At 39.7% G+C, this 23,783-nt stretch overlaps 1 protein-coding gene and 1 non-coding gene across 4 annotated transcripts in view; both read right to left on the bottom strand.

Annotated features, from left to right (window-relative positions):
* The window catches only part of POLH (DNA polymerase eta), a 31,698-nt gene that overhangs the window by 5,526 nt on the left and 2,389 nt on the right, over nt 1-23,783 (bottom strand). For 2 of the 3 annotated variants that reach the window (XM_024557840.4, XM_045193032.2), the window contains exons 2-10: nt 22,747-22,887; nt 22,375-22,509; nt 18,632-18,849; nt 11,137-11,306; nt 9,198-9,301; nt 7,533-7,652; nt 5,748-5,871; nt 5,117-5,182; nt 396-565 (exon numbers count right to left, since the gene is read on the bottom strand). In XM_024557840.4, the coding sequence (XP_024413608.2) occupies nt 396-565; nt 5,117-5,182; nt 5,748-5,871; nt 7,533-7,652; nt 9,198-9,301; nt 11,137-11,306; nt 18,632-18,849; nt 22,375-22,509; nt 22,747-22,883 (1,244 nt within the window). In that variant the 5' untranslated portion in view covers nt 22,884-22,887. Of the gene's footprint in view, nt 1-395; nt 566-5,116; nt 5,183-5,747; nt 5,872-7,532; nt 7,653-9,197; nt 9,302-11,136; nt 11,307-18,631; nt 18,850-22,361; nt 22,510-22,746; nt 22,888-23,783 lie in introns of those variants that run through there. The other variant, XM_045193033.3, reaches the window with a different exon arrangement.
* LOC112302503 (U6 spliceosomal RNA) lies at nt 19,705-19,808 on the bottom strand. The gene has a single exon (XR_002974560.1). It is a non-coding gene; the product is annotated as a U6 spliceosomal RNA (small nuclear RNA).

Here is a 23,783-nt window from a genome sequence, read left to right as displayed (position 1 = left end):
ATTGACTTGTTGTTCCACTTACTTATGCATTCATTGGTGGTTTCCTGTATGTGCCCTGACTGGGGAACGAACCCGCAACCTTGGTGTGTCAGGACAATGCTCTAACCAACTGAGCCACCTGGCCAGGGCAGGGCGGTGTTGATTCACTTTGAATCTCAAACCTACCCCTGGGAACTGGACTGTACCAGACGTAGTCAAAGAAGTTGCAGCCGATCTGCCTTTTTTCTGTTGTTTCTACTGTGTTCTCTCCTTTGTGCGTGACCCTTCCCTTCTGTAATAGGTCCTGCTGGCCAGTCACAAAGAACCTATCCCGGCTGGAAAGCTTATGTAGAGCGAGTTTAGAGCAAGACAGGATATAAGTCTCTTCTGAGCAGATGAGCTAGAAAGAGACTCACCATTCGGTTTGTATTCCTGAAGTATTACAGCTCCTGATGACAGCAAATGCGTCGCGGCTCATCCTGTGAGCATCGTAGCGGGTAAGGGCACAGCAGCGGCGCAGACTGCTGAGACGTTTGTCTCCTTGTACACGAATGCTCACGGCCAGCTGCGTGGCTACCCTGTCATTCTGTGGGTATAAGAGGATTGAGAACAGAACTAGAGTTACCATGAGCATCTGGATTCTGTATACTGAACTCGGTGAGAGTGTAATGGGGTGCTGAGCTAGAGGTCCCCAGATCCCCCACTAGCCTGGCTTGGGGGAAGGGGAATCGGAACAGGGCCATTGAGAGTTCCTTTGTGTATCTAAAGAACTTGGCCAGTGTTTTAGTAATGCTAACAACCAGAGAGACCAGGCAGGACTCTAACCCATGATGCAGCCAGGAGGTAGGTTACCAGAGGCGATTCCCACATCACAAGGGAGAGACTGCCCAGACTAATATTGGAAGCAGAGAAAGGCAGAAGAAACCAGAGGACTAGTAGGTGTAACCCTTTGTGGGAGGAGTCAGAAATGGGGTTTTGGAGGAAGATCAGAGCCAAGATTTAAACCCAAATGTGGGGCAGCCATATTCTCTTAACCATACAGCTTGGGAGCAGAAAAGGCTGTCTTGGCCACGTGGTTTGAAAAGATGCAGAAGGACCCCCACCAGCCCACCATGAGGAGGGGCTACACTGTTCTGAATTAAGAGCAGGAGCCTAGCCAAGAATGGATGACTGGAAAAAACCGGAATACAGACAGGAATCTGCCCAACAATGCTACATAGACTTCTATTTTCCTGAGTGATGGCACCCCTGACTGGCCTGGTTTGGCAAAAGGAGGCAGGACTGAGTGATTATGGGTGTTTTGGGTTTCTAAAGGAAGTGGGATTTAATGGTAGAATTCTGCCATTATTCTAAACCTGTATAACTTTTGAATAAATAGTTCCATTCCTTTTCATAAGACTCTGGCATTGGGAGTCACAGTTTTACCAGTGGTGGGCAATGGAACGCAGAGGAATAGAACCCAGAGTGGTTCTGCTTCAAGGGGACATTAAAAGAACTAGGGTGACAGAATGATTTGGAAATAGTCAAGTTTAATTAATTTTTTTTAAATTGCGCTATTTTTTAATAGAAGAAATTGGAGAAGATATAATTTGGATGATGGATTATTAGAATATCTAGGAAATTTCCATAGGTGATGGGAATGGGACAGAATAAATGAAAATGGACTCTTCTGAATGCTTTTTTATATTGTCTATGCAGGAAGCTTATAACAAATACCTACAGTACTATATTCTATTTTGTGACTTAAGAGCTCGTATAAGTAATTGTCTGGAAGGAAGTTCCAAGCTAGGACATCAAGATCGAGTAGTGGGTCTATTCTTTAACCTGCCCTGATGCTCTTGTGTTTAATAACAGCAGAAGTTCTCACTCGCACCCCCCGTTTACAGCCTATCACTAGAAGAGACAGTGTAGTGAGCCTGCCTCCAGAAGCAAGGTCATCAGTTCACCTTTCAGTGAATCTAAGTATCTGAATACGTTTTACATTTTTTAAAGAGTTTATTTATTCATTTTAGAGAGAGGGGAAGAGAAGGAGAGAGAGGGAGAGAAACATCAATGTGTGGTTGCCCTCGTGCCCCCCCCACCCGCTGGGGACCTGGCCCGCAACCCAGGCATGTGCTCTAACTGGGAATTGAACCTCGACCTCTTGGTTCGCAGGCCCACACTCAACCCACTGAGCCACACCAGCTGGGGCGTCTGAATACTCTAGATGCAAAGCAAACTAAGAAACAAAGATCAAGAGGCAGAATAGAAGAAGATTAAAAATTCTATTATTGGGCTCCCCTCAAAATCAAAAGATATTAGTGAGCAGAAACACCCCTAGGCAAATACAGCCAAACCAGCATTTTAGGGAGTAAAAATACAATTTGTAATTTTGTACATTTTGCAAATACCTACAGATTTGCATATCTTGAGAGAATACACATTGGCAATTACAAAGGAGTCCTTGTTGACTAAAACCATTCAAGCATAAGTATATGCCTACTACATATCAGGCCCTATCTAGAGACACAGGATAGAACAAAATAAAGTCCAGGCCCTAATGGATCTCATCTTGTAGTAGGAGCTACAGTTAATAAACAAGTAGACGTGTAATAGAAATGACTACAAAGTGCTATGGAAAAAAGCAGAGTAAGGCAGAGTTCTGGAGGCTGCTGATATACCAGGGTAGCTGAGGAAGGTCCCCTCTTATATCAGCAGCCTCTGCCTTCCCCAGCTACCCTCTTATATTTAAGCCCAGACCTGAGTAAATAAGAATATAAGAGCAAAGATTCTCCAGGCTGAAGGAACAGCAGGTACACAAGTGCTAAGGTGAGAGTTTGGTTGGTGTGTTAAATAAAAGGGAAAGGAGCCAGTGGAGCAGAAACTAAAGAGGAGTAAGGGAGAGAGGATAGGAAATGAGGTCAGAGAAGAAGCCAGAGACCAAATCACATTGGTCATTATAGAATAAAAAAATCCACACATGAGTTAAGTGTGAAGGAAAGCCAGTAGAATATTTTAAAGTAAAATGATATGATAGTCTATGTCTAGGATTATTTTTGGCATAAAGTTCTTTTAAGCTTAAAAGATGGATGAACTTTCTCAGGCATCCCTACTGCATATCAACAGCATGGGGAGTCTCAGAGGCTTATGGAGATGGGAACAGGGCTACACCTACTGGGCAAAGTCAAATAGGCCCACAACACAACTGGGATCATACCCCTCTTTATGTTATTCACCAAAGAACAAATAACCACCACCAATTCAGTGAAAAAGGAGCACATACAGGTAGTTCTGGATGATACCTTCCAGTATACAGTTGATGTGTAGGACTCCCAGATGTTCCAAAAGGGAAGGACACATCAAATGATACCATCAAGAAAATGAAAAAAAAAAAAATACCCACAGAATGGGAGGAAAAAAATGCCAATTATATATCTGACAAGTGATTTGTACCCAGAATATATAAAGAACCCTTAAAACACAATAAAGAGACAACCCATTTAAACCTGAGTAAAGGATCTCCATAGACATTCCTCCCCAAAGGATAAGAAAGAATATGGCCGATAAGCACCTGAAAACCACAAACTTCATCACCCCTACTAATAGGGCTAAAAATTTTTAAAAGGCAATAACAAAAGCATAAAGAAATTAGAACCCTCTCACATTGCTGGGAATGTAAAACAGTGCAGCAACAGCCTCAAAATGCTAAACACGGAGTGACCATGTGACCCAGTAATTCTACTCCTAGGGATACAGGAGCAAGAGAAATGAAAACCATATGTCTACACAAGAATCCGTAGATGAACATTCATAGCAACATTATTCATAGTAGCCAAAAAGTGGAAACAAACATCTATTCACTGATGAATAGGTAAACAAAATGTGGAAATATTTATATAATAGAATATTATTCAGTTATATAAAGGAATAAAGTACTGATACGTGCTACAATGTGGGTAAACCTAAAAATCTTACGTTAACTTAAAGATGTCAAGCCACGCATAAAAGGCTACACACTGTATTACTCCATTTACATGAACTGTCCAGAATACTTCTGTAGAGACGGAAAGGAGACTTAGTAACTGCCTCGGATTGGCAGAGTAACTGCTGTACGGACAGGATTTCCTTTTGGATGATGAAAATGTTCTTAAACTGTGGAATAGTTGAACAACTGGAAAACACTAGAAGTACTGAACTGGATACTGTAAATGTGTGAATTGTTTTAAACAAGTGAATTTTATGGTATGTAAAAATATATATATATCAGTAATCCCTGGCTGATGTGGCTCAGTGAATTGAGTGCTGGCCTGCAAACCAAAGGATCGCTGGTTCAATTCCCAGTCAGGGCACATGCCTGGGTTGCAGGCCAGGTCCCCAGCGATGGGGCACATGAGAGGCAACCACACATTGATGTTTCTCTCCCTCTCTCTCCTTCCTTTCCTCTCTCTCTAAAAATAGATAAATAAAAAAATCTTTAAAAAATATACATCAGTAAAAAAGGGTTTTTTTTGGAAGAGTGGATAAAGAAATGAATCTTCAGATGTCAAGTCTCTCACTTAGTACTCTGCCTCTTAAACTATCAGTACTTCTTTGTCACACGGACTGGGTTTTACTTGCTTAGGTTTTGTAAAATTAATTAATTAATTAACTTTTAGAGAGAAGGGAGAGAGGGAGAAAGAGGAGAGATGTGTGAGAGAAACATTGACTGGTTGCCTCTTGCATGCCCCCAACTGGGAACCTGGCCCACCACCCAGGCACGTGCCCTGACCAGGAATTGACAGGCTGGCGCTCAGTCCACTGAGCCATACCAGCCAGGGTCATATGCACTAGGTTTAAGTCCAGTAATTTACAGTCTAACCCCTAAATGTCCTGCTTAGTGGCTCTTTACTCTCGTAAAGACCCACCTTATGTTCAGGGCAGCGGGAGTGGTTAGATAAAGAAGTATACACAAAGGTAGAGGTAAACGGTAATGAAAGAATAGTCTATGTTTGGAGAAGCAGGCTTTTGAAGATCGTTGAGTTTTATGGAAGAAGATAAATGATTTCTTAATATTTCTCAGCTGATTTTTTTTGTATCTTTTTTTCTACTCTATAAGGTAAGATATTTAAACTGGTTTTAAACCCCAAATCTCACCCCTGGAATAGAGAAAAAATCTTACATCATTTCGGTCCTTCGTTAGTCTCTCCTCTAATTCCTGGGCTAATTGCAAAAGCCACCATTGTACCTAAAAAAAAAAGTATTGAGACTTTAACCTTTCACTTGAAAACCATAGGTTTATTTTAGAACTAGACGGTGGATTTGTTAAGCTCTCTTCCAAATAGAAGTGTGAAATAAAGTTTTCCCCAAAACCAAAGGATCAACAGATCATAGAAATTTTCAGTACTCTAACCTGCCCTAGCGCAAAATTTTCATTTTGTTTTCCTGCTGGCATGCCATCAGGTGAATTTCTGGCATGTTCCAGCTCTGAGGAAGAAAAAAAAAGACACAAACTTGAGACACAATATCCTAGGCCTTCCAAGTTTTCAATTACCAAAAAATGAACAATCCATTTCAAATTTCTAGCATTTCCATTTTATTTCTTTTTAGGTAGAAAAAAGGAAAAATAATAAATCCGATTAAAACTAGTCAATTTTCAATACACAAAAAAGAACTTCTATCCTCTTCATACTTTACAGCATAAAGATTCAATCTAACATTAATTCCATCTAATTAAACCTTCTGCAGCTACCAAAACCTACCCACTAAACCCCCTTAGAAGAGGCAATGTTCTGTCAAGAGTTCCTGCCTACCTGTTCCCGAGTAGCTAGGGCCGTTTTTCCTGGGAAGTTCTTGCTGCAGCCAATGGTTTTGGGAACTTGCCTGGGTTTAACTGGATCGTGTTCAATTCCACGGCACATGGCATATAGCCAAGATCTAATAAAACCAGCAAAACTCGTTAAGGTGAAAGCTAATGATTATTCTTGTTTAAACAAAATACGTATATGATATTACCCTTTTGTCCCCTTCATGAAAAAGTTTGTCCAAAATTAAATACACCTCACTTCTGACAGAATGCCTGTCCTTCCCAATGCAATATAGTGATGCCAAGGAGGGGAAAGCTGGTTATGCTTTCCAAAGCCAAGTCATTTGTATTTCTGAAACGTGCCAAGCAAGCTACTGATTAATATCACCAAGTTTTTTGGTGCTTAGTAAGCCTAAATACAGGATTTTAAGGAAATATCAGCATACATAGATGATGTACTTATATATGAGGTCTGTCCAGAAGGTATCCAACCATGTAACATGAAAAATAGAGACACTTATTGAAGAAGATACAAACTACAAGAAACATTGTACATAGGACAATGACACCTCAGTTCCCTTCAAAGGAGGCCCCTTGGGACCTCACACAGTTCTCCCAATCGCCATCAGCTGCCCCTTCATATTTTCCTGAATCTCATCGATGATCTGAAATCTCTTCCCTTTCAAAGGTGAGTTTTGGGAAAAGCCAGATATTGCAGGGCGCCAAATCTGGGCTTTATGGGGCTGAGTCACCTGGGTGATCTGATGTTTCTCCAAAAAACTCTGCACAAGACCTGATGCATGAGCAGGAGCATTGCTGTGATAAAGCTGCGCATCACCAATTGCCCAGAGTTGCGGCCTTCTGAACCATCTGAATAGTTCCCGAGGAGGAATGTTCAAGCTAAACACAAAATATGTTGCAGATTCGTTGCTCTTACTCACTCAGTCATTTTGAATGCAACGGCCACACACGACACATGCCCACTCAACGGCATCTACCGCCCCCATGGAACAGTACAGTGAAGTCGTTCTTGTTCACACATGTGCATTCCAGTCCACTCCCCTTGGCTGCCAGGTTACATCCATGTCACACAAACCGTTCTTGTTATATTAACAATGGCTGGTCTTTTTCTGGACAGACCTCATATATCCAAGCTTCAAAGTAACAGTTCCTTGGCCCTGGCCAGTAGCTCAGTTGGTTAGAGCATCATCCCAGTAAGACAAGGTTGTGGGTTGTGAGGGCACGTACAAGAATCAACCAGTGAGTGCATAAATAAGGGGAACAACAAATCCATGTTTCCCTCTCTCTCTCTCTAAAACCTATTGAAAAAGAAGTGACAGTTCCAATCAACCTATTAATATACATGAAAAAATTACTCTAGATTGACAGGCCATTGTTATCTAATATTTTGGGGGTTTTTAATTTTATTTATGTTCAGAGAGAGGGGAAGGGAAGGAGAAAGAGAGGGGGAGAAACATGGATGTGCAAGAGAAACATTTCTATTGGTTGCCTCTCTCACGCTCCCAACTGGGGGCCTGACCTGCAACCCAGGCATGTGCTCTGAACGGGAATTGAACCAGAGACCTTTCAGTTTGCAGGCCGGCACTCAATCCCTGAGCCACACCAGCCAGGGTAGTTACCTAATATTTTAAAGCAAAAGGAGCAATAAAATTATCTTGAGGAATAAATGCTAACCTAAAAATAGGCCTAGATTTTATTAAATGTTTTAGTCTATATTTGAATTTAGTATTTCCATAACGGTTATGATTGAAAAGTATTAGGAATCACTTACCCATTCTTCTCCCCAAAATGACTCTGGAGCTGGGATTCAGTGAACTGGGTCAGTTCACCCATGTACTCTACCCCCAGGATTTCAATGACAGAGGCTCCCAGCTTTCCTCCGAGACTACGGCTAACAAAAAAGACAAGGAATTTATAGTTCATATCCCAAATATCTAGTTTGCAGCAGGTGTAAGATATTTTGCTTGTGTAAGTAGATCTCCAGAAGGTTCAAGGAAAATGAGGGCACATGTTGGTCCTGTAGACTATTAATATTGTGCTGTAAGAGCTAATGATTCTGGGAATTCAGATATTCTGAGGGTTAGGACCTGGGAAGGAGATTAACAATAGCAAAAACAAAAAGTTGAAGTCATTAATTACCATTAAGCCAACTGTATATAAAACTTTCAATTGTACAGAATCCACTGTTCCATTTAGGGATTAAAATTCCAACCCTCCGAGACATCCTTTCTACAGCTAAAACCTTTTACATTTTAGAATAAAACGTCTTCAGCCTGGCCTTTGAGGCCTCCTACAATCTGACTTCAGCCAATCTTTTCAGTACTATTTCCATCACTTCTCTTCCTCAGTTTGGTCCAGCTAAACTGTGTATGTCCCAGGTCACTGAAAATACCTCATACTCTTTCTTTGTGTTCAAAACATTGTCCAAATTGCTGTTGCTCTTCTATCTCTTGACTCTCCAAATTTGCCAAATCTCAAAACAAATCCCATGCATCTTTCATAAATCCTCCTCAGATTCCTCTTCTCTTCTATGAACTTTGGAAACTGCCTGTACAGGTCAGTTAGCGATTACACACAGTCCTGTGAGGCCGCCTTCCCTGTTGCTTTGAACTGCTGTGTCTTGTCCTGTCAGTGGTCCTGGGAGCCCTTGACAAGGCCACACAACACCAACGACTGGCCGGCACACCAGGCATTGACTAGTTTATTCATTTTTTTTGGCTTCTTTCATGCCTTGTTTGGGAGCAATCAGTAGTCCTGAGCATCTTTATATGATATTAGAAGAGGTAAAACTCCTATGTATGTTATTTAGTAACAGAGTTGAATAAAAAGTCTAGAGGGAAGTTAAACATACATCTAAAAATCAGTTCATTTAAAAAAATTCAGTATTAAGTATCTTCCACAGAGGATTTAGAATTGAAGTTTCATTAAGAAAAATTCTACAAAATATACTTTAAAAAAAAACAGAAGGAAAATACTGTATGATTCCACCTATATGAGGTGCCTCGTGACGTCAAATTCATAAAAACAGAAAGCGGAGTGCTGGTCGCTAGAGGCTGGGGGAGCGGGGAGCGAGGAGTTGGTGTTGAATGGACGTGGTGTTTCCATTTGGGGAGATGAAGAGAGTTCTGCAGACAGGCGGGGGGGATGCCTGCACAGCCATGTCAATGTGCTTAATGTGACTACACAGTGTGGCTAAAATTGGTTAACGTGGTGAATTGTATGTTACATGTTTTCCACAATAAAAATGTAAATGGCAAAAAGAAAAAAGAAAAGAAAAAATTCTGTGTTTTTCAAAATTTCCTGTGTTCTCTCCCTCCCACCTTTCTGGTACCAATTTTCCCTGGCTGCAATCCTTCATAAGGAACAAAAGAAAGTACAACCAGAGAGTGCCTTCATGTGTGTCTGAGGGAAATTTAAGGGCTTCCCAAATACTTACATTTTGTTAATAGGCATGTTGCTGAAGAGCTGAGGGACTGACCCGTGTGAGACCAGCGTCTGGCGGTTGGGCTTGTTTAGTCCACAAGCCAGTTTTGCCAGGACCTGCAGTATGGAAAGTGTAAAAACCTCATTGCTGTCAACACCCACGTGGAGAACCGATGAATGTTAACATACACACACACACACAGCGTAAGGGCTACAACCTGTGGTGTCTGCATTAGAAACGAAAACGAGACCAGAAACTCAAGACACCTCTAAACCTTGGTTTCCTACAACATCCTCACTGGAAAACGTGACCCACCAACATCATCTGCATTGTTCTTCCTACATCCTTTCCTGCTCTTCCTTTAGTCTTTCTTCCGCCTGCATGCAATCCTACGGTTCTCCCACTTCAAGAGGGTAAAAGGCAGAGAAGCTGCAGAAGCAACTTATGATGCGTTTCTTAACATACCCATATGAAAATGCTGAAACAAACTTGTTTTACCCATTTATTTATATTTCTTGATTAATGGTTAGTCCTTTTTGAGTCCTGGATTTAATACACATTATCATAATTTGGTGTCTCTGATAGAGATTGGGCTCAGAAGCACCCTCCAGTAGCAAACATACTATAAACAAGACTTCAAAATGAAAAAAAGTTTAAATCCTTGAGAATTCTTTTCAAAGAATAAGATATTTCAGTGCTATCACTTTGCAAATTAAAATTGGTGGGGAAAATATAAAATCATTCTTAAATTCATTGGACAAATTCTCTGGAACTTCTGGGCAACATTTAGTCTGGTTTAAGTTATTACATTAGGACTTTGGTTTTCCTTCCCTCTACCCAACCAGGAAAAAAAAACCCAACAAACACCCAAACTCTGCTGAGTAGTTTGCTGAACTACTTTGCTCTTGCTCTTATGCTCTTATTGGTGGGAGGGAAAAAGTAGTAACCAGTAATCAGCCACTGCCCAATTATTGAGACTAGTCAGGGGGGTGAAGATTCTGGACCCTCACTACACTTTTATTTTTAAGATTCTATTTATTTATTTTTAGAGAGGTGAAAGGAGGGAGAAAGAGAGGGAGAGAAACCTCAATATGTGGTTGCCTCTCATGTGCCCTGACTGAGAATCGAACCAGTGATCCTTTGGCTCGCAGGTTGGCACTCAATCCACTGAGCCACACCAGCCGAACCCTCACTGCACTTTAATCAGAAAACCAGTTATTCTGCCCCTGGAATGAGAATTGTCTGTATTTCATAAATCAAAAGTGTCAAGTCAATAACATTTTACTATTGCATTTCTCTTCCTGCTTTCATTAGGAAAGGGGGAATAGTCAAATCATAAAACACCTAGGCCACTCCACCTAATAAATGAGGTAGTACTAGCCTTGGCTGGTGTGGTTCAGTGGACTGAATGCCAACCTGCGAGCCAAAGGGTCACTGGTTTGATTCCCAGTCAGGGCACATGCCTGGGTTGCAGGCCAGGTCCCCAGTAGGGGGCGTGTGAGAGGCAACTACACATTGATGTTTTTCTCCCTCTTTCTCCCTCTTTTCCCCTCCCTAAAAAAAATAAATAAAATCTTTTTAAAAAGAAATGAGATAATACTAGAATATTCAGCAAATGAAAAGAAAACAAATAGATTCATGTATAAAATTCAAAGACCAGCCTCCTCCTTCCTAGACAGTTCAGTCATTAAGGAAATACTTTGGGTGCAACTATAGAAATAAGCATTTTCTGCCAATTTTCCAGCCTGCTTCTTAGGAAAGTATATGTTCAATGTCGACTCCCATGTGCAAGAATTACTTAGGCTTCTACTTAGTCCTCAACAGGAATTTTAAACAGAAACCCATTGCAAAGTATGTGGGAAATGATTTAAATGCCCCACTTATATGTATCCGTGCTGTATTTAACTACAGGTATCTATGTTTCTCTTTGGAAACTACCACTTGCCGTCACCTTATTGTGTGAAATTCCGGCTGAACACTGAAAACCAGTCTGCCTCTCGATGGCCGCTCTCATTTCCTCCACAATCACGGCTCCCACGGTGAGCTGTAGATCCGGAGAGGTGGTGTTCCCAGTCTCAAGACAGCCAAGCCATTGCAATAAGCCTTGTTTTCGCATTTCCTCTGAAAAAGTTGAGAGGTCACATTTAGACACTTTTTAAAAAGACTTTACTTATTTACTTTTAGAGAGAGGGAAAGGGGGAGAGAGAGGGAGAGAGAAACATCGATGTGTGAAAGAAACATCAATCAGCTGCCTCTCACATCCATGTTTCTCTCCCTCTCTCTCTAGTAGGGGGCTCGAGACTTCATAAAGAACAAAAGAAAGTACAACCAGAGAGTGCCTTCGTATGTGTCTGAGGGAAATGTAAGGGGCTTCCCAAATACTTATATTTTGTTAATAGGCATGCTGCTGAAGAGCTGTGCCCTGACTGGGAATTGAACTGGCAACCTTTGGGTTCACAGGCCAGCACTCAACCCACTGAAGCACGCCAGCCAGGGCTCCCTTAGACATTTTCTAAATCAGACTTTTTTGTGTTATCTAATGCAGAAATGCTTAGATTTCAGGTACTTTAGATACACAGGTTTTCACAGAAATGGCAGTCACTTTAGAAGACTACTTGGTGCTTACAAGAGAGATCACTTTCTCCTTCATACTGGTTCCATCAGCCTTAAGTTCAGCATAGGCTGAAATATGCCATATATTATCTTCCATAAGCAATGATTTCAAAGTATATGTTTTCTTTCTCCAGTTTTCTTGAACTTTCTTCCTCCAATTTCTCCTTGCACATCCCCCCAAATTAGAATACATTCAGAATTAACTCACACTTCAATGTAAACTTAAGTCAGTATGTTGTATATATTTTTAGAGGCAGGTTCCAAATGAGTAGCTTAAAATCCCATCGGAAGCACTAGAAGATTTATTCTCCCAATAAGCTCTTTCAATTAGATATAGTTTTGCAAAATATAACCAGAGACATTGAAATTAAGATCCATCTGATCATCAGTAACCAGAGGGGAGGTGAGAGGGAATAATGGGGGAGTAAAGGGGGAAGGGTTTTCAGGAACAGCTATAAAGGACACATGGACAAAACCAAGGTGGGGTGAAAGCAGGGGAGGGAGGTGGGGATGGCTGGAGTAGGGGGGAGTGGTGGGGGTAAATGCAGACAACTGTACTTGAACAACAATAAAATATTTTTAAAATAAATATTCATTCACCCATAAAAAATAATAAAATTAGGTACAGCTTTGGACTCAGGGCCTTGAAAATTGCTTACTATCTAATTTAGAACTAGTCACAATTTTGAAAAAGCATATACATATTATATACATAATTATATAATGAAGATATATATATATATATATACACACACACACACACACACACACACACACACATACACAGGGAATATAGACATGCTGATTTAAAGAGGCAGTAACAAGGTATGAACAAGGGAAAAAATATATACTCAAAGTATCTTGGAGAGGTAGAATGAAGGTCCACACATAGAGAAGAGGAGAAAGATGAGCACCTAGAAGGAAATATTTTCCAACTGTTGATGACTGCTGCTTCTCTCCTTTGCTGGCTTGTCTTCCTCTTCTGACACCCTAATTGTGGATACTGAACACCCTTCTGCTGTTCTTGGTATATGTGCTCTTTCTCTTGGTGAACCGGTACTGGCTTATGTTTCAATTTACTTATGCTGAGTATACGCAAATCTTAATCTCAGTTTCAAACATGAGTCCCTTATCTCTACCTCCCTATAAAAACAGTCTTTTTTTTTTATTTTTCTTTCAAACTAAACATAACTAAAATCAATGTTTTTTGTCTCTTTCTCCTCAAAGGTTCTTTCCTGAAACAACTCCCTATTTCTATTAAAAGTTTAAAATCCAAATATTGTCTTCTTTTTTTTCTTTTACTCCTCCTTATTTAGTTATTTAGTTAACAAAGCCCACTTCAAAATATTTCACACATCCATCTCAACCCACCATATTTTATTCACATTTTTTTCATTCTTGCTTAGATCACCCTGAATGCATTCTACACCATGCCCACAAATTAAATATTCTCAAATACCAGTGTTATAAATCTTAACTGCTTGTTCAAAATTGCCATTGGCTGTCTCACACTTGGAAAATAAAGTACTGACTCTATAAGTTGGCACTGAAGACCACCTACCCTTTTCAATTTATCTTCCACTAACCCCAAATTCGTTATATCCTTTTAATTTCCTGAACATGCCATGTCTCTATCTCAAGGTATCACTTATTCCACCTCCCTTCTCTTACTCTTAACCCTGTTCTGCTCCCCTTTGCTTAAATAAATCTTATCTGTGCTTTAGGGTTTATCTCAAGTCTTAACTATCATGAGGTCCTCCCCAGATATTCTAGCTAACTTTGCAGTGTCCCGAGAAAGTCCATTAGGCCTGGCTGGTGTGGCTCAGTGGATTGAACGCTGGCCAGAGAACCAAAGGGTTGCTGGTTCAATCCCCAGTCAGAGCACATACAAGGAGCAACCAGAGACTGCATAACTAAGTAGAACAACAAAATTGATATTTCTCTCTCCCTCTTCTGCTAAATAAAATCAGTAAACATAAAATTTTTTTAAAACATGTAGGCATATTTGGGGAGATGAACTCTAACATTTAGTCTTTTGATCTATGTCTCTCCACTGATGTCTTCCATTTCTGTGATTGTCTTTTATTTCTCAGTAATGTTTTGTCGTTTTCACTGAACTAGTTTTTCACATGTTGTTAAAATTATCTCTAATTTCTGATTTTAATGCTATTGCAAATGATAATGCTTTTTCCCATTTTTAAATGTTAGTATATAGAAATAAAATGGATTTTTATATTGACTTTCTGCCCCGTAATCTTTCTGATCTTACTTATTCTAGTTTTGTTTTGTTTGGGGTTTTTTTTTGGGGGGGGCGGTAGTGCAGGAGGGAGGTAGAGTTTTTAGGATTTTTTACAAATATGATCATGTCAACTGCAAAGAAAGTTTACTTTTTCCTTCACATCTGAATATCTCCTATTTCCTTTTCTGTTCTGATTGGACCATCTTTTTTGTACTTCCAGTACAATATTGAGTGAGAACAGGTGTAAAAGTGAGCGTCGATGACTTGTGTCAGAACTTCAGGGTTAAACTGATAGAACTCTGGCTAGGCTCCACAACTCCAGGGACCTTAACTACAGAAAAGAAGTCCCTGTGTTGATAACAGGCATGCCCTCCCCTCTGCTACAAGCTGCTAAGTGCCTTCCCAGCTCCCTCAGGTTGTTGGCAGAATTTATCATCTTGCAGCTTGTAGGATGGAGGTCCCTGTTCCCTTGCTGGCTGTCAGCGAAGGGCAGCAATCAGAGCCTAGCCCCGGTGCCTTCTCCAGAGGCCCTTTCACAACATGGCAGCTTGCTTCTTCCAAAGCCAGCAAGGACTCTGCATGTCACAGCTGATCTATAATTTCTTGCACTAATACATGACTGTTTCATGTCACATACATTCAGAAGATATCCAATATGTGCTTAGAAAGAAATGGATTAAGAGCAAAAAAAGGGAGGAAAGAACAAATGAGTTCCTTAGCTAACACAAACTAGTTACAAATCAGTTCTGAGAGGAAATTTTTTACTGTGGCAATTTTTGAGTATTATTTTTAAGTAATCCTACTACTTAAACTTTCCACACACACATAACTATTTTGGAAACAGAAAATATAAAGTTGCAAATGCAGCATGGTTGAGCAGGACTGCTAGCTTTGAACTCATTAAGAGGCAGGACAGTGTCCTGGCCAGATGGCTCAGCTGGTTAGAGCATCACCTGATATACCAGGGTTGGGGGTTTGATCCCCGGTCAGGGGACATACAGGAGACAGCCTAACCCTTTCTCTCTCTCTCCAAGAAGAAAAAAAAAGAGGGAGGATGGTGAAGGTTATATATGTATGTGGATCAGCTAATTTCTGTTATCAGTTTTTTGTTGTTACAACATCAGATGAAGACTCAGAAAAATGATATGCAATTTCATAAACCATTTACTAGACATTGCAATATTTGAACACTATAAATAATATGGTGATATCACTGCATCTGTAAGCTTAATATTTAAACTGGACACACCAAAGCAACAGATACCTAAGACACAGAAATATGACTTCTTTATAAGCACTGGCATTTAAAATAAAAATGTATATGGATAAGAAAGATCAGTGTAGAAGAAAGAGGAGCATGGCCAATCTAGCTAATGCTGGACCACCAACAAAGGTTATGTTCCATCATCTTCAGCCAGAGAGTTGTTCAATAATGAGTTTCAGCCACATACCACTGTAATGTCTAGTAACAGTTCTCATTCTGAGGTGTGTGGGTTCAGAGGATTTGTGAATCCCCTGAAAATTGCACACAAAATTGTCTTATGTGTAGATTTGTATTTTTCTGAGACAAGACAGACTTTCAAAAGGATATGTAGCCCTCAAAAAGAAAAAACCTTTAAAGAACCAAGAATTTAAAGCACTATAAAAGAAATTCCAAATGTTTATTTTTTAAAAAAATAAGCTACACAGTAAAACGTGATACACAAAGCTAAGACCCAAGAAAACCTTCCTTAATATGATCAGTGACTCTCTGACTCTGACGCAGAATAATAAAGAAACCATGATGTTTCATCACCAGCTGGTTATACGTGATACCTTTGGCTCTTTCAAGTGGCACGTTTCTATTGTCCACTGTGTTTTCCCTACAGAACTAAGGGATCTGCAGACTCCAGCTTGATAAACTCTCCTCTGTCAGGATCAGAGAATAAAATGATTTCTAAATGATCATTCCCACCAGCTTCCCCAGACAGTTCTACTACCCTCCAACACAACATGTTAAAGGCATATTATACAGTAAAGGGAACTTTAATATTGTAATACTTTACATCTTTTTAAGTGACAGGAAACCCATGGGAAATTCATCACTGTAACTAGAAATAAGCTAAACTCTCTTGGAGCTTTTTCTGGAGAAATCTGTATTGTTTCTATAAGTAATAACAGATTGCCTTATTTTCCCCCCCAAAAAGTTAACTTGCCACAGATTTGTATCCAGTTTCCTTTTGGCTAATATCCGTATTTTAAAGGTTTTTCTTCTTCTTTCCTTTCCTTGTCTTTTTTTTTTTTTTTTTTTTTTTTTTTACTGAAAGCTGTTCCGAATAAGAACAATGTTACAAAATAATAGTTCTAAAAGTATATGTTACAAATGAAGGGAGAATAGATACACTGTTTTGAATATAGTCATGATCAAAAGCCCTAAAACACATTTAGGAACAAAGTGTAGACACACTGTTGAAAAGCTTCTAGATAGAGAAAGAATTCTTTGGGAAATCCAGCTGAATTCCATGTTCATAATATTTGATTTAAAAAATATAAGACTCAGATTCTCTTACATCTGCTATCTAGAATCTCATAGTGTAATATTACCACAAAAGCAAGTTTTTTATTGCCCTGATTTTATTCTAGTCTAAGAAAATATTTTTAACCATCAAGTACATTTTATTTTTAAAGCACTTTCATGCACATTATATCACAAGTTTTTGCTAAGTAGATAAAGTAAATAAAGATAACTCACTTAAAAAATCACTTATCATTCCCCTATACATCAACAATCAAGTAGAAATTTTTTTATAATATCACCATAGCAATAAAAAAATTAAAGCATCTATGAACTAACATGACAAATGAATGTACAAGATCTTTATAGAAAAATTAAAGCTTTAATAAAGCTATTATAGTTGGATATTAATATAATAATAAAAGGAATCATGATCCCACCTCATATACCTTACAGACATTTACACAATGGATTGTAAAACTAAATGTGAAAAGCAAAACAACAAAGCTTCTAGAATAAGACAGGGAATTTCTTCATGACCTTGAAATAGGGAAAGATTTCTTAAACGGGACATAAAGAAATGCTGTCCATAAAAGAAAAGAAAAAGAAATTGGACTAAATTAAAATTAAAAACCTCTGTTCATCAAAAGCCACTATTAAGAGAGAGAGAAAAAAAAAGCCACAGACTGGAGATATTTACCATACGTATATTTGATAAAGGAGACACATCTACTACAAAAAAGTCCTATACGAGGAGACAAGGCAATCCAACAGAAACTGAGTGAAAGATTTAAACACACACTCCAGGAAAGGAGATAATCTAAATGGACAATACACTTACAAAAAAGTGCTCAATTTCATTGACATGCAAACTAAAACCACAATGTGATATTTCTATATACCTATCAAAATGGCTATGTTTTTTGATATGGGTCATGCTTATTCAAATTGGATTATTTGTGAAAATCAGTCAAAGTGTACCCTTACAATTTGTGTATTTTATGTATATCAATTAAAACCTCAGATAAGAAAGAAAAAGGAAAACATACTAGATTCCAGATCTCACAAGAAGCTGATATATTACAACAGGCAAATCAAATTTTTTTATTAAAAAATTCATTGAAAGTGCCCTGGCGGGATAGCTTAGTTGGTTAGAGTACCATCCCAATATGCCAAGGTTGTGGGCTCAATCCCTGGTCAACATACATATAAGAATCAACCAATGATTGGTGTACGTGTACACCCTATCACCCAGCAGTCCACTCGTGGAAACATGTCCCAGAGAAACACCTGCATAGGTCCCAAAGAGGATGAATGAGGACGATCATCATATAAACAGTAGGAAGTTATAGGCAGCAATCAGTGAGATCACCGCCAGGAGAATGCTCTGTAAACATGGGAGATCTATACTATGGATTATGCTGCAATAAGTAAAGGCAACCAAATACACATAAATACAGCTATACAGACAGAGCTATAAAATCACCATGGAAAGAAAATTTAGAAAAAGAATGAGCTCTATAACACAATACTATATTGTAATTGAAGAGCACAAATTTCAAAAGCACATACATGAAGTAACAGTGTATAATTATAAAGACATATACATATTTAAGATATATCAAATGTATTGGTGGTGCCAAAGGGTGTGTGAGTTTGGGAGGGAGTGGGAGGAATCACCAGAGAGGGAAAAAGATGTAAAATAAAATGAGAGAGGCTTTGCACAACTCCCAGTACTTCAGGTTACCTTACAAAAAAAAAAAAAAAAAAGCCTCACCTTTCTTATAATAAAGAAAGCAAGTTAAAATAATACAAATTAACCCGCTAATGACGGACGGAAGTGCTCAGTCAGACTTCTGTTGATAACTAACCTGCCCTAATCATATCTAAAAAGAAACTTGACTTCATACAGATCTCAAGCTTCTAGAAATCCATATACCTGGAAAGATAAGAGAATTTGTATATCCTTCCATATGAGTCCTTGTAATTCATTCAGGTTGCAGTTTAAGTTTCCTTTCAACCAGTCCAAGAGTATCAGTGTGACCAAGCAAAGCAGGCTCCAAAGGCAGGAAGCAGAAGCAAATGATGCTATGGAAGTACCTTTCTGAACAGTCCCTTCCGCTGTCGTAGGGTCTTGGGGCAACCCTTCAATGTAGGTGGTTGGCAACAAATCTGCTGAGATAGGCTGACCTTGTAGCTTTTGTAGTCTCTCTTGTACAGCACTGGTCAGGTCTACATAAGCTTCATCAATGCTGGCACGTTCAATCACAGCAAAACGAGACATTACCTCCATCACTTCCACACTGGCTTCCCGGTACCTAAGAAGTATAAGGATTATACATGTAGGCAATAAATGGAGGCAACTTTGAGACTGGGCCACATCCCTCCCTCATAATAGAATAGTAATACACATAATCGGTGTAAGATCTCCTTAAAGAAGGGAATGGCTTGTCAGAGAATAGATAGTAACCCAATTAAAGGGATCAATAAGCAGGAAGACAGTCAATAACAGAAGCAAGGAAAAAGAACCATACAGGCAAACACTTGCAGGGAAACTCTAGCACACTAAGCTAGAAAGCATTGAGACCATGAACATGTCTATGTGACAAGGATCACTCTTAAGAGGAAAGAAACCCTGACTAGTTTAGCTCAGTGGATTGATTGCTGGCCTGCAAACCAAAGGGTCGCTGGTTCGATCCCCAGTCAGGGCACATGCCTGGGGTGTGGGCCAAGTCCCCAGTATGGGGCACAAGAGAGGCAGCCACACACTGACGTTTCTCTTCCATCTTTCTCCCTCCCTTCCACTCTTTCTAAAAAATAAATAAAATCTTTTAAAAACAAAAAAAGAGGGAAGAAATGCTTCAAATTAGTTCAACTAGAAACATTTTACTCTGATCACCCATTCCTTTTTTTAATTTTCATTTACACACCACATAGTATTCTGCTTCTACTTTTGTCTTCAAACAAGGGGTAATATATTTTTTAAAATGAGGTAACTTATAGGGAACACTGCACTGGTTAGTGAGCCCAAGTATCTTCTTCTCAGGAGGGTATTTTTCATTATAAATTAACCAAGTAGCATGTGGATTTTATCCTCAGTCAGTGGTGAGTGTGATTAACACGTGAGCTTGTCCTCACTACACACACACACACACACACACACACAACCAGTCAAGACCAATCACTTCTTCCTGAACTTGCGTGTCATCCTTGCACAGGGGCGGTGCCAATCTTCGTATGGTTTCAATTTTAGTGTACGTGCTGCCGAAGCGAGCACCAGTCACTTCTGAGTGCACTAACATTCAAATGATAAAGCTGAAGACAAGCTCCTAGAATGTGGCAGTGTGCCTGGACAGGCACACAGCGCCCCCTAGGGGCTACCAGTCTCACCCCGAACTGTCTATTCAAACCACAGCAAGCAGCTCTTCTGGCTGCACATAGCTAGTTTTCTATGGCAATATGTGGATATTTTCTTTGCTTTGCACTTACTCTGGAATTTAAATAAGTTCTTTATTCCTGTTGAACCTATTTTATTTCCCATAAAAATGGAAATATGTGCACCCCTTCACTAAGACATCTATCGAAACTAGTAAAATTTGTTCTAAAACATTCTCAAATGACAGAATTAGAGAAAGAATTAGAAAAAGATGGCTTTTTTTTCAGTCATGTTTTGGGCTGGAGAGAGTCAGGCCTCAAAAAAAAAGAGAGAGAGAGAGAGAGAGGGAGAGAGCTCAAGTGTGCACAAGAGCAGGCGAGCTTGATACACTCGCCACCCACGGGGCAAGGAAAGGGTACTCCGTTGTAGTGGTCGGTGTTCCTCCACAGCCTCTGGAGCAAATTGCTCCAAAGTATTTTTAAGAATACTTAATAAACTTTGGGTGTATATACTTTTAAAAATCTTATTTTTAACAACCTGGTATCTCAAGCTAATTATTAAAATAATTGTAAAGATTTTATTTTTAGGAAGAGGGGAAGGGAGGGAGAAAGAGAGGGAGAGAAACATCAATCAGTTGCCTCTCACATGCCCCCAACTGGGGACCTGGCCCGCGACCCAGGCATGTGCCCTGACTAGGAATCGAAACAGGGACCTTTCAGTTAGTTCACAGGTCAATGGTCAAATCACTGAGCCACGCCAGCCAGGGCTAAACTACTAATTTTAAATCATCAGGTCCTGATAATGTTCTTGTCTACAAACTCACTCCTAAATTTTCTGAAACTGCTTTTGTTCAAAAAGTTTAAAGTTGGTGGCATGTGACTTTTCAAAATCACACTCTGAAGTCAACTATATTTCTGGAAAATTACATTGTCTCTACCAGCATAAAATTCTATTCAATGCAATGTAGCATATGTCCACTAGCTGTATTAATTCTAATTTAGGGTTAAGGTATTAAGCTCTAGTCAAATCTGTCTTCTTTTCTGGCAATGACTTCAGTGTGTGGTTGGCTATGACACTCCCCCTTTAGTCTTCCAATTCATAGGTGAATTCAGGGATATTCAAGTCCCAAGTCAAAGCATGACCTCTACGCACCACATCACACGGTATAGTGTCCTGTGAGAATGTGCACGGTGGAACATGAAAAACACCGGATCCTCAGCCTTCTATTTTCTTGCTGTGGAAAATTCCTTAACCTCTCTAAGCTTGCTTCCTCATCTGCGTGTGTGTGGTGGGGACGGAGTGTACTATTGGAACATACTACATAACAACATGAAACTTGAGAGATATTGCTTATGGAGAGCTTAACACAGTGCTTGACATATGACATATACTCAGTACAAACTACAGGGATTATTAAAATGGTCTGGGCTTGTAACTGCCTCTAACTGGGCTATGCCTATAGGTGTCTCCCATGTCAAGACTAACCTTCCAAAATTTGGGAAGAGACAGGTCAGTTCAAAATCAGAGATGGTACTCTCCTTTAAGATTGTTCGATTCTGGCAAATAATTCTAGATATTGCATTAGAGTGTCAGTTTGACTCAGCCTTTCTGGAAAAACTCTCAGTTTCACAGTCAATTTAATTACTTCAAATACTGCAGATTTGGCTTGAGAACACAGAAATTGATATTGAGTTTTAATTATAACAACCATTTTTTTTGAAAAAAAATTTTTAATTCTTGTTTATTCTATTAGTTTTTCCAATTTTTCCCTCTTTGCCCTCCTCCGTCCAGCCCACCCCCACTCCAACAGTCTATCCTCACACCGTTCTCCATGTCCATGGGTCATTCACACATGTTCTTTGACTAATCCCTTCCCCTTCTCTCCACCAGTCCCCCTCGCCTCCCCCACCTCTCCGGTTCCTCTGGCAGCCGTCAGTCTGTTCCCTGTTTCCATGTCTCTGGTTCTGTTTTGCTCGTTAGTTTATTTTCTTCATTAGGTTCAACCAATTTTTAAGTAAGAAAGTGAGAAGGTGTCAAGAACAGCAATTGTTGCAGATTATAATGACTCTGAACTGCTCCTGAAATACAGTGTCAGACTCTGTTTTCACATGACATAGAAAAGTTGTCTGACCTCCCTGACTAGTGTGGCTCAGTTGGCTGGGTGTCATCCTGAAAAGCGAAAGGTCACCAGTTCGATTCCCAATCAGGGCACATGCCTAGGTTTCGGTTCAGTCCCAGCAGAGGCGACTGATCAACGTTTCTCTCTCACATAGGTGTTTCTCTCCCTGTCTTTCTCCCTCCCTTCCCCTCTCTCTGAAAATAAAGAAATAAATTTTTAAATTCTGGCTGATCAAAGGTAATTTTTCAGACATTATTTACACAAAATTAATTTGAAACATCAGTTCCTAGCCTCATGGCATATTATTTCCAACCCCTCCATTCCCCTTAAACAACCTTTTCTTCTTACTTCATGAGGTTAGCTTTCCCACGAGTCTCACGGACTTGTGCCAGTAGAAGACCTGGGCATAACTTCTTGGCGTCATCTGCCCACATGTTTCTAGTGACCCCGAATGCACGAGCTTCATAACTCACTGCAACTATTCTAAGGTTAGAAAGAAAAGGGACAGAAAAATACTACATGATCACAGGCAACAGTAACTAAAATTTAACATGTATAGGCTATGCATGTTAACAGCAAAAACATTTTGGCCATAGATGCCACTATTTGATCTCAAACACAGCAGTTCATTAACCTCAAAAATAGTACGTAGCATAGTGCCGAGCACTCTTACAAACTAAAACAGCAGCTGACAGCTCCAACAATAGTTACAATACCTACCCACCACCCTTCCATGATTTGTACTGGACGACTGCACAAGGTTTATTCCTCAGCTGAGGGTTTTGCCGCTGCTCCACTTGAACAAAAAAACAGTCCATGTCCACCAGAGCTACCACCCGGTCCTGTCCATTAGCCATGTTTCTGTAAGATAATATTTCACAGACGGTTAAACAGGATACCTCATCCAAAGTGCCAAGGAAAACTGTCTTTCCCTTCTCCCAGTGTTGAATTCCCATGAGCACAAGAGCCTGGAAACTAACAAGAATGAAAAAGGCATGTTCATTTGCTACTTGAAGGAGAATAATAAATTGGTACAATTTTAGGAAGGTGGTAAGTATTATAACCTTTTAAAAATATCCATCTCCCAAAAAGAATTGAACATTTCAGAAAAGATGTACAAATAGTCCATAGGACCCTGGCTGGTGTGGCTCAGTGCATTGAGCACCAGCCTGAGAACCAAAGGGTCACCGGTTCAGTTCCCAGTCAGGGCACATCTGATGCCTGGGTTTGTGAGCCTGGTCCCCAGTTGGGGGCACACAAGAGGCGGTTGCCACACATTGATGTTTCTCTCCCTCTCATTCTCTGAAAATAAATAAATAAAATCTTTTAAAAAATAGTCAACAGGCACATGAAAATGAAAATATCATTAGTCTTAGGGAAATGCAAATTAAAACCACAATTCACATCAACAGAGGGATTAAGCCAACAGTTAATCTAGTTCATACATAAATCTCAAGTATAATAAATTCAGGGAAAAGAGAAACAGAAAATGATATATAACATCATAGCATTCATGTGAATTTCTTTTTTTTCTTTTATTTAAAAAAAAAAAAAAAAGAACCCAGCAGGGATTGAGTCAGTGGAAGACACTGCTGAAGCCCCAAGCAGTTCCTCTTTTTTTTTCAAATTTTTATTTATTTATTTTTAGAGAGGAGAAGGAAGGGAGAAAGAGAAGGAGAGACACATCAATGTGTGGTTGCCTCTCACGCACCCCCACAACTGGGGACCTTGCCCACAAACCCAGGCATGTGCCCTGA

This window comes from Desmodus rotundus, chromosome 11, assembly GCF_022682495.2.
Source record: "Desmodus rotundus isolate HL8 chromosome 11, HLdesRot8A.1, whole genome shotgun sequence".
NCBI lineage: Eukaryota > Metazoa > Chordata > Mammalia > Chiroptera > Phyllostomidae > Desmodus > Desmodus rotundus.
This window is presented reverse-complemented; position numbering and strand designations above follow the sequence as displayed.